This window comes from Tribolium castaneum, chromosome 5 (assembly GCF_031307605.1).
Source record: "Tribolium castaneum strain GA2 chromosome 5, icTriCast1.1, whole genome shotgun sequence".
NCBI lineage: Eukaryota > Metazoa > Arthropoda > Insecta > Coleoptera > Tenebrionidae > Tribolium > Tribolium castaneum.
Window position 1 is genome coordinate 13,280,502 of NC_087398.1, and position 10,725 is coordinate 13,291,226.

A 10,725-nucleotide genomic window follows, 5' to 3' on the forward strand; every position below is an offset into this window, starting at 1 on the left:
ATATTGTATTATACACGACGAAAAATATTGTTTATTCTGCTCGTCCACTAGTGACTTTGTACTCTTGATCTTAACCTTTACCATTGATTAATTATAAAAATAAGTTAATCAATGTCTTTACACTCCTAGATAAACAATCTTTTTATTGTCTTGTATAATAATTAATAAATGACTATTACCACTTATCAGTCATTTTACATTCGACAAATTATTTTTTTAAGCAATAAAAGCACATTCTATGCTTTATATTTACTGTTTCAAAACGCCAACGTCGAATTTTACCGAATTATTTTTTTAAAATAAGATTGATAAAATTGTAAAATAGTTATTAACACAGTTATTAATTATAACTATTAATCAGATCTCTCGTTAAACGTATAAATTACATAAGTTATTATTTTTTGAAGTGAATGAATAATTTATAAACGCATTTTCTTTCAAAATTGCAATGTTGGTGTTTTTATAGTTTTGAAACAGCTAATACACAGTTTTAAACACACCTTGACAAACTCAACAGCGTTAGACAGAAAACTAATAAATTTCTATCCATAAAGTGCTACCAAATTTAATGGTCCGTTAGTTAATAATGGGGCAGCATTATTTTTTGTGAAATATAATAAATTAACGGACTTTTTTAAGTTTACATCAAATTAAATGTCCAATTAAATAGTCAATGTGGCATTAGCGGTCCATAGTATATATATTTATGAAATCGGCCCTTAGCTATAAAAGCAAAATAATAAATAAATGACTTTCATTGCAATTCTTTGAATTGTTCTTTATCTTCATTTAAAATAATAAATAATTTGAAAATTGAAAAAAAATAAAAATTTATCGTCAAAGTTACGATTCGAATTTTAATTATCATTAATTAATTACACCCGTAAATTTATTCAAAATTTGGGAAATCACAGAGCTGCAATTTTGTTCAAGGTGGACCAATGATAAAGGTAGGTCCATGCACATCTTTTTTTACAATATTGTGGACATAAAAAGAAATTTGCAAATTAACAACATTTAAAATCCTCTGCAATGAATGAAGTAATGTTTATGTTTTTGTACAATTTGGAAAAAATTTGCGTGATGGACCCACCTTGAGCTATCTCACCTGAATAACCTAACCTAAAAAATATGTCATTGATGTCACCATGTTCAAAATATTTTTAAATTATTTAAAATTCAGTGCCAATTGTACACTAAATAATAATTCAAAAGCACTAGGGCATTTTAACAATTCAATCAGACGTTATGGTGAGTGAGCACAAATTTTGTCAACCACCAAACTAACCAATTTGTAGCAACTCGAAAACGTTTTTATCGAAACACTGGGATTTTACGCAGCGAAGGCAAATACGAAGTCACGTTAGACCAGAGAAAATTAAAAACACCGAAAGGAAATTTATTTAGCGTTGAAAGTGAACCCTTAGCTATAGCAGTAGCCACAGAATGGGATTCCCAAAAGGAGAACATTATTCAGAGTAAAATGCACCTTGTATGCCCCCTTAACGTATTTTAAATCAAGATTAACGTAATTACATTTTTCAGACAACCTTATGTAACACAGTCATTGATAATCCGAATAATTTAACAAAGTACGACATGGTTGACTACATCACTAATTATCTAGACACCGACACGATTTTATTTCAAGCCAATGTGGGTAAATAACCAACAAATCGCCCTCCTCTACTTTAATTTTCTTCAGGAAGAGGAAGATTTGCTCGAATTGCAAGAAAAAGAGTGGGACCCTATCATAGACTGGTTCAATAAACGCTTTGATGTGAGTATAAAAAAATCGCAACAAATGGACGCCCCTCCAGCCAGTGAAAAGGACAAAGCTACCCTAAGCAAACACCTCTTGTCACACAACTTTGCCACAATTTGCGGTTTTGTGTACGGAGTGGATACGTTAAAATCTGTTATATTGACGCTAGCGTGTGTGGAACATTTCCTAACACCTGAAAAAGCAGTTCTTTTGTCTCGACTGGAGGAGGAGTATCAGACGGGGCACTGGGGCAGAGTCGAGTGGGCTCATGATTTGAACCAACAAGACCTGCAAGCCAGGCTAGCTGCAGTCATACTTTTCACCTACTTTAACAACCAGTCGAGTAAAATTAAATCGAAATCAATCCAGTAATAAAATCAGATAAGTTGTAATTTTTGCTTTATTTTTACTCTTCAGCAAAGCCTCGTAGTACTGCATGAATTGGTTTTGGCTTTTAGTCAACATGGATAAACTATCGATTTTAATCCCCTTTTCAGCGAGTTTTTGCAGCCTTTTCTGCGTCGTTTCCACACTGTGGACCAAGATTTTGGGCACGCGGATTATGTGCAAGGGTTGGAAACCTTCAGCGTATAACAAGTCGATGAGTTCTTTGAGTTTTTTCAAACTTTTGTTTTGGAGGGCTGGCTGTTTAATTATCATGTAATTTGCCACTTCTACGCTGCATTTGAGGCGTTCTGATAAGTACTCGGCGAGGGAACTGTTGCCCAGAATCGACTTATTGTCAGAACGTCTTTGGATATAGCTGAAAAAAAAAGACATTTATTTATTTATTTTTGTAATTGGGGGAATCACATACACTTGAAACACTTCTTGTTTGGCTCGCACCATCCAAGTTTTTGCAGCTCCGATGTTGTATTTCTTTGCTCGACTTAAACGTTCCTCTATTAATTTTTCTCTGTATCTTAAAACCCACAAGTCGTTGCAGATTTCTTCTAATGGGATGCCATAACTTTTTAGTATTTCTATTTTTCTCGTGATTTTATCGTTCGAAAGAAAACACAGAAAAGGTTTTCGTGCCAAATATTCACACGCTTTCTGATGGTCTATCTGAAACCAATGGTTAATAAAAATTACTTTTAAAACACGTAGAAATACATTTAAAAGTGAAGAAAGACTCGTTATAGTGCTCCCTTCTGGATCCACCTCATTCTCTTCTAATTTTTTAAGACTAGGTATGTTTAGTAATAAAAGAATTGCAACTTCATTTATATCATATTTTAGCGCCTCTATAATCTGTAGTTTCTGCTCGGTTCCCGACACTGTTAACAATTCTGGATACTTCAAAATAGTTTCTGGTGTTATTCCTTTCTGCACAAGAAGTGCATAATTGCCTTTTAAAGTTGCTTTAGACACATTGTTGAAAAAATCATTATTCAACACAATGTTAAACGCGTCAAAAGTTTTAAGTCGCAACAGCTTCTGCAAAGTACTAACAGCCCCTTTCTTGGTCATTTTATACTCATCGTCTCTCTTGGTGTAAACCGGAGCCACATTTTCCGATTTTTTAACAGGACTTGCAGAATATAACCTCGCATTTAAATGCAGTGAAGGAAGCAATAGTCGAACATCGATTTTCAAAAACTGACACAAATTTCTAGCCATTTTCATTAAGGGGCGACAATTTTTCTTGAAGTTAAGGGACCATAACCTCAAAAAATTCCAAAATCATCACTTCTTCACCTTGTTTGCTCGCAATGTAACAATTGTTGGCAAAAAACAACTTAATTATAAATTTGCCTGTAATTTGTTTCAGAAATACGTATAAACTGTGGTATAAATAAATAAAACCGTGTGATGTTCATTTGATCTATTTTAAAGCATATTGTAACTACTATTTGTAACTTAAAACGGAAATTGTTAAATTAAAACTATAGGTAACGCACAAAAACTTTGTTTTGTAATTTTTGTAATTCTTATAGTCATTGCCACGTTTCGAATTACTTAATTAAAAAATAATGATTACTTTATTTCTTATGGCATTTTAAATTAGTAGATTTTACATGTTATTTAGTAGACCAAAAGCACAGCTGCTGCCTTCACCGATATAAAGTTTGTGATGTGTCAAACCCTTGTCAATAAAAGTTTATGAATTATTTTAATTACACAAAAACAGTGGTAATAATGGATAATTCCAGCTCAGAAACAGATGTAATAGAACAGATTGAAAACGACGGTACTAAAACAATACATTTTTATCCTCAAAAAATCACACTTTTGCCTTGCAGAGTTTTATAGTTGTTTCTTGAAGACCGGCTCCAAAAATGCCATTCCTCAAGCCCTAAGTATTTCTGAACAAGTCAAAAAGCTTGGCGAAGGCATCGAATTAATCAGTCGCGAATTACAAAAGCAAGTTTTGGAAAAACACGATGATTTACTCAGACAGGGCAACCATGCAACTAAATTGGAGAACGTCTTAAATACGATGAATGGCCACGTCCAGAATTTATTTGCTAATGCTGAACGTTTGAGGAATCAAGTATTACAATTTAATGCACGCTCAACTTATTTGTAATTTATAATAATTAAGGTGACAGGTCCATACAATGCGCTAGAAATGCACACGAAAGTATTGGGCCGTTTGCATTTGGCCAGTCATATCCTGAGACAGGTTAATAGAATCCAGCAGTTGAGTAAACGACTGGCTAATACTAACGATCCTGTCCAGAAAGCAACAATTTTGCACGAGTTAGGTATGCTTTCAAATTAGATTAGAGTGACTGAGGCTTTGAAATTGAGTTGGCAACATTGTGGTTTTGCCAACTTAATTTAAAAACACAGCTCACTTTGATTGGTGTTGTACTGAATTGTTCGTCTTTAGAGCAACTAGCGTCAGATCCGGATTTAAAGGACATTGATGCCGTAACATCAGAATTGCGAAATATAAGAGCCCAACAACAGAAAGTTGTCAAATTGGCCACAGGATCCTTAAATCAAGGAATAATCAATGAAAATGTGGCCCAAACCACCACTGCTTTACAAGTAATTTTAATTCGTTTAATTGTTGGTTATTTCGCTGAATTTGAATTTCAGATTTTTATTAATTTGGGGACTATTGATGCCACCTTACACACAACTATTGAAAATAATTTCAGCGAGTGTCGTGAATGTTTAAAAACGGCTTTTGACGCCAGTATTGTCTCAAGTGGGCTTAAAACAACCAAAGGGCCTGGAAGGGCCACTTTAACCACTTCGCAAGGCTTCAGAAATAAAATTTGGAGTGAGATTGAGAAAGCATTCTCTGAGGAAATCTACCAAAATTGCAAGCAGGTACACAATCACGTGACTGAGGTTTAAGGGGAACCCGTTTTAGCGCGTTTCTAAGCCAGCAGATGGCGCGAAATTTATTTTCCTATTTTTTTTTTAACAATTCACTTTTTTTAATTTATATTATATTTTAATTATAAATTTGCGCCAGCGAAACACAATTTTTTGATTCATTTAAAAGAAAAAGAAAAATTATAATAAAAAATATGATTAAAAACCAAGGTTAGACGACGAATCTTAAATTATCGCAGATCACAAATGTATTTTTGTTTTCAAAATTCGATAAAACAAAAGTTATTAAAACGGGAATTTTGTAAAATGTTTTGCCGGACAGTGAAGAATGCACTGCTTGGAAGCAGTTGTGCATATTTCAGCCTCCAGCAAGATATTTTCAGTGATTTAGAAAAACTCAACTTCAAGTAACCAACAATTAAGTGTGGTTTTGTTATTTGGACAGAGAAGCATTTATCTGTATTTTACGTTTTGGGAAAAGCCGTCTACCTATATTAACAAACTTTACAAACAAATTTGTTTGATTTCGTCGAAAAAGATACACAGGACAAGGAAAATACAACCATTAATTTCCTCGCGACGTTTCGATACCTTTATTGTATCTTCATCAGGCGAAGAATTTTCTTTACATACCACAAAATAGAGAATTTACAATAAAAAGTACCTACAATAATTTTTTTATATTACATGAAAATTAGGGATTAAAATGCTTGATGTAACCCCGATATCTTGAAATCATTTAGTAATGATTGGTTTTGTCTCTTTTTTATACATTTTTAGTTCACATAATAAAAAGCTATTTTTTCTGTAACTAATAATCTCACGAAGAAATATCTGCGTTTGCTAAAAATGCTTTATTACTCTAAATTATAATAAAATAAACAATATTAATTATTTTAATAATATTTTTAAATTATGATTGAAATAATAAATTATAATATTAAGGAGATAAGTCTAAACTTAGAGATTTATTTTACTTTTTTTCACCGAAATTTCTTGATATAGTAAGAAAGTTTTTACTCTGACTGGGAATTTGTTGATATTTTCTTTTACTGTTCGGCTTGTTTCGATTAATTTTGACGAAGAATGCAGTTCAGACTTACTTCGGTTAGTTTTTTTTTAAATAAGTGAGTTTGCAGCTCATAAACATTCTAATTCGGTTGAATTTAAACCTGATCCCGAGATTTTTTTACTTTTTCACCGAAAGTTGTTGAAATATATGAATGTTTGACTCAAGAATAAGCTAAGTCATTCAGAATTCTCTTGCCCTGTAAAAACTTTTTTGGTTTGTTTTGATGTTAAATAAGTGAGTTTCTATCTGAAACAAGAGCTAAACCATCCAGAATTGGCAAAATTAACGTAATTCAGACCCAGTTGGTTGAGTTTAAAAAAAACTCTTAAAATAAGTGGGATTCAATCATACAAATATCTGACTCAGAACCAATTAAAATGGGTAAATTACACTAAAACACCAATTCTTTGGAAATATTTTTTTTAATGTGTACCTACATGGAGAAAAAAAGTAACACTGAATTTCTGCGTCATTATTATGCGAGTAGTTTATTGGTTTCTGTTTGTTTCCCAGACTTATTCAATCCTTTTTATGTTTTTTTTTGTTTATCTTTTTATCAGAATGGGAAGCAGGTACTTAGACTTCGCTTACAGTTTCATCATACTCCGAGAGAATCTTATGTACTTAATTAATTGCACAAAAATTCGAATTCAAGAGTATTTGACATTATTTGCTTTCTGCTGAGCTTTCTCCTTTCTCCGTCTACCATTAGAAACCTTCATGACAAAATAATTTTTTTGCGAAAATCATATATTTAACCTTGTATTTCGAAGTAAAAAGTAGATTTTGTCGTAATCTAAACTTTTGATCATTTATCCGTTTTGAGCAATAAAAAAGGAACACACAAAAATTGCTTATAAACAAACATTACTTCAAAAAGAAAAAACATTACTGATGCTTGATGCATCACTAAATTCAGTTCAAAGAATTAACACAATTCTGTATATGAGTACCAACACATATCTTTCACATCTTCCAGTTTAGTTGATCGAGGATTATTTTGCCCCCTTTTTCTTGTATACCCCTATCACTTGACTCTGGGAGACTTGCTGCTGCAAATTTTGTCAAAGTAAAATGAATATTTGCGTTTCGTTCAAAACTAATAATAAATTTTCTAGTTTCTTGGTCATCACAGAGCATCTTTCCCCTACACGTTTTTTAAAATATCGTGAATATTGGTTTAAAATTTTTGATAGAAGCCAAATAATTTATTTTCCAAAAAAAGTGTTACGTTGGTATAAATTTTAATGTTTAAAAGACCTATTTCCATTTTTTTATTTAAATTGGATTACAAATATTAAAAATAGAAAAATAATCTTCATTGTATTTGTCTTTGTCGCACACTTGATTTAATTTTGTCGTCCACTTTAGGCTTAAAGATTCACTCAAATTATTTCACAGATCAAGTTTTTGCAAACAACCGTAAACAACTTAAACATCCAAAATATCGACAGTGACATCGCTACGAAATTTTGGACGAAATTAGGCAATTTGTTGAAGAGTGAAATCAAAAACACGTCTTCAGCAGTTCAGCAAATGTTGGAAGAGGACTATCCAAAATTACTGAAGTGCTTTTACGAAATGTGCGAGAAACTGAAATACGATCAGTTTGTTTTTGAGTCAGTGAACTAATTTTTCAAATATATTTGTTCTAATTGTATTTTTTCAGCCGCCAAGTGCTCGAAAAGTGTGAAAATTCGTATTTGTCAAGCTCATTAAACAGATTATTGGATCCAGCTCAGTCTATGTTTAGTAGTGAAGGGGAAGTGCCCTCTCACGACCAGATTGATTCCTTAATTCGGGTCATTAGCACGTAATTAACTGATGCAAGGAATTGTCCAAATTGTTTTTTTTTTAATTTTATTTTAGCGAGTTAAGTGTTGCCTTGATTGAGGAAACGTTAAGTGAGAAAATTTGTAAAAACGTGTCCAAATCTATCAAAATGTTTGCGCTAAAAACCGAACAACAGATTGAAACTGGACCAGAAGCGGCTCAGGTCATTGGTAGGTTTTTGTTTAAATTTTATTTTGTTTAGTTAAGTAATATTTCTAGGAGGCAATGCTAACTCAGGACAGCAAAGGAACATCCAATTTGCAAACGCCTTGTATTATTTTCAAGTACAAATCCAGAGAATGTTGTCAAACATGAAAGACAGTTTGCCACAGTCTGGTATTACGATTATTAACGAAAGTTTACAAGTTCTTGTTAACTTAGTTGGGGCTATAATTCAGCCTATTGTTGGTAATTATATCAGATTTTTTTATGTTGACTTGATTGATTTTTTTACATGTTCAGTCTCAATAAACTCAACAATTGAAACGATAATCATAACAATTCATCTTGAAACAGATTGGGCCAAGCTTCAAGTCCCGATAAATAAAAATTCAGTGGTTTGTAGCCCCTACATGCGAGAGTTGTCTCAGTTTGTCACTCGTGTTTATCACACCTATTTATCAAGTTTTAACAATAAAGAAGTATTGCTTGAAAAGTAAGTATCAAACCACTTTGAGTTTGAGGGATAGGGAATTCCGTTCATTTTTAGCGCGTTATGAAAGTTATAAAACTTTCTTTGAGGATTTTTAGTAGTAACAGAGTTTTTAGAGCAACGAAAACAAAGCAGATAGAGCATTAATTTATCTATTGTAATAGATAAAAATAATGCATAAATTATGTCGCACCTCGTGGATGACAAACCACTCGTTTTCACTCGTGGAATAAAACGTCCGATTTACACTAAAACTCGTTAAACTACTTCACAAAAATTAAGATTTCTGTTATCATGGTTTTATTAATTCTTAAAATTATATAGGGTGATTCTTTTAATGTCTTATTAAAAAAAATTAACTTCTGATATAGCTAGAGCATTAAAATTTTGTATACGATCCAAATCGACCATTGTGAGTTGAACTAAATTATTTTCAAAATGATTGAGCTACTCAGACTACGAGAAATTGGCGCCAACTTTGAAATTTTAAATAGTAACCACAATTTTATAGCATTTTTGAATTCAACTTCTCAAACTGAGGAAAATTTACCCAAGTTGTTAGTACTTATTTTATATAGTTTTTGAGATACCATGTTATTTTTTTTGTTAAAATTTTTATTTGCAAAGGTTTATCTAAAATATCACAGCCCTTGAATCCTTTGTGGTAATTGATATTTTTTTACATTTGATAACCGATGGTTTGAAGTCTTCTGGCATTTTCAAAATTATCAACTGTCAAAATTCAAGGCTGGTATGATTTTTTTAAAATGGTTATTAAAAAACGTTTATAACTCAGTTTTTTCAAATGGAACGACCTTATTTTCTTAATGGTAATCGAAAGAATATCGAGATCATGGTGACTTTTATTAACACATCCTATATCTATCTCTTACAGTTTTGAAATAATCACAAAAAACTGATTTTACTTAGTAATTTTCATCGTAATCAAGTAGGCCTTTCAAAATTGTCAACAAATGTCACACTTATCCTAAAGAGTTGAAGAGCTGTGCTATTTTGAATGAACCCTTGCAAATAAATGTTTGCCATAGATGTTTGCTTAAAAAAATTGACAAATATCAAAAAGTATGACAGATTGTTACTAAGAAATAGGGTACATTTTACTCCGTTTCAAAAGGCGAATACAAAAATGCTGTGAAATAAGACTATTTTAAAGGAAATTTAATTTTCTACAACTTTCTCCTTAAAATTTTTCTAGTTATTTTTAAACATTCCCCGCGTTATGAAAAATCTGAGTCAATACTTAAATTAAAAAAGAAAATCACATGTTTCTAGTGAAAATTTTTATATCTCATTTCGGCTTCTAATCTACAGTTCTTCTTAGTTGGGGCGAACTTCCCTACACCTCAAACTTTTATTTAAACAACTATTTCTTTAAATTAATTATGTAATAAAGATGTAGCGAAATCGCCGTCCGTTGCATTGAGCTCCTGGTCCGCCACTCCTCCTTACTCCGGCCCATATCACAAGGGGGGCGCGTGCGACTCCAGTCCGACTACCTCCATCTCGAAGGCGCCCTCAGGGTGATTTGCCCCCATTTGAGCGATTTGGGGCGTCCTTATCGTTTACTAAAATCCATGGCGTCTCTTGTCACCCTAACTCCAGAGGAAATCGTCGCAAGTCAAGCTTCTGAAAGCTCAGTGCCTCACAGTACCGTTTTACTTTTATTATTTTCATTTGCCGGAAGTGAATTGGCGAGTCCGCACCAAAACACAGCGTGGTCACTTCCGAAATTATCGGCCTGGTTGGATGAGCACCCTTCGGAATCGGATCGGTTGGATTTGATCGTGGGAGCCCTCCAAAAGTACGAAAATCTAGTGAGGCAGAAAAATTCCGTTAATTATGACCCGGTTTATCCGATCATGTCTACGTTTTTGGAAAATGCGGTTAAAACGGTTAAATAAATATTTTGTTAAACTTTGATTTTGTTTTCCTGATTACGGTCCTGTATTCAATTGCTTGGCAACGGCCCTCTAGTGGCGCCACTACCAACGAAAAATAATAGCGTGGTTGTTAGCCACTAGGCGACGCTTTGGGGCATGCGCATTGCTGGGTGAAATTTTGCGTAATTGCGACATATGTGATGCG

The 10,725-nt window shown here is 32.9% G+C and overlaps 3 protein-coding genes across 3 annotated transcripts; 2 read left to right on the forward strand and 1 right to left on the reverse strand.

Annotated features, from left to right (window-relative positions):
• Positions 1-1,052: 1,052 nt before the first annotated feature.
• l(2)k14505 (lethal (2) k14505) lies at positions 1,053-2,157 on the forward strand. Its single transcript, XM_008194707.3, has 4 exons — positions 1,053-1,251; positions 1,299-1,492; positions 1,546-1,656; positions 1,706-2,157. Exons 1-4 carry the CDS (start codon positions 1,149-1,151, stop codon positions 2,135-2,137), a joined length of 840 nt encoding a protein of 279 aa, XP_008192929.1. The 5' UTR covers positions 1,053-1,148; the 3' UTR covers positions 2,138-2,157.
• mTTF (mitochondrial transcription termination factor) lies at positions 2,126-3,592 on the reverse strand. The gene is made up of 3 exons (XM_008194706.3): positions 2,882-3,592; positions 2,583-2,833; positions 2,126-2,528 (listed from the first exon to the last, which is right to left on the reverse strand). The coding sequence occupies exons 1-3, from the start codon at positions 3,392-3,394 to the stop codon at positions 2,126-2,128; spliced, it is 1,167 nt and encodes a 388-aa protein (XP_008192928.1). The 5' UTR covers positions 3,395-3,592.
• A 135-nt stretch (positions 3,593-3,727) lies between these two features.
• fws (four way stop) lies at positions 3,728-10,558 on the forward strand. Its single transcript, XM_962570.4, has 11 exons — positions 3,728-3,959; positions 4,012-4,262; positions 4,314-4,476; positions 4,605-4,765; positions 4,817-5,053; positions 7,536-7,753; positions 7,804-7,947; positions 8,004-8,137; positions 8,187-8,375; positions 8,430-8,622; positions 10,034-10,558. The coding sequence occupies exons 1-11, from the start codon at positions 3,872-3,874 to the stop codon at positions 10,539-10,541; spliced, it is 2,286 nt and encodes a 761-aa protein (XP_967663.2). The 5' UTR covers positions 3,728-3,871; the 3' UTR covers positions 10,542-10,558.
• Positions 10,559-10,725: the final 167 nt, after the last annotated feature.

Excerpts from the sequence above, each read along its gene's own strand:
- fws (XM_962570.4), top strand. The coding sequence starts at position 3,872 with ATGAATTATTTTAATTACACAAAAACAGTGGTAATAATGGATAATTCC. Across the intron at positions 4,263-4,313 it reads CTGAACGTTTGAGGAATCAA|GTGACAGGTCCATACAATGC; the intron begins GTATTACAATTT and ends ATAATAATTAAG. Across the intron at positions 8,138-8,186 it reads AGAAGCGGCTCAGGTCATTG|GAGGCAATGCTAACTCAGGA; the intron begins GTAGGTTTTTGT and ends TAATATTTCTAG.
- mTTF (XM_008194706.3), bottom strand. The coding sequence starts at position 3,394 with ATGAAAATGGCTAGAAATTTGTGTCAGTTTTTGAAAATCGATGTTCGA. Across the intron at positions 2,834-2,881 it reads GTCTTTCTTCACTTTTAAAT|ATAGACCATCAGAAAGCGTG; the intron begins GTATTTCTACGT and ends CATTGGTTTCAG. Across the intron at positions 2,529-2,582 it reads AAACAAGAAGTGTTTCAAGT|CTATATCCAAAGACGTTCTG; the intron begins GTATGTGATTCC and ends TTTTTTTTTCAG.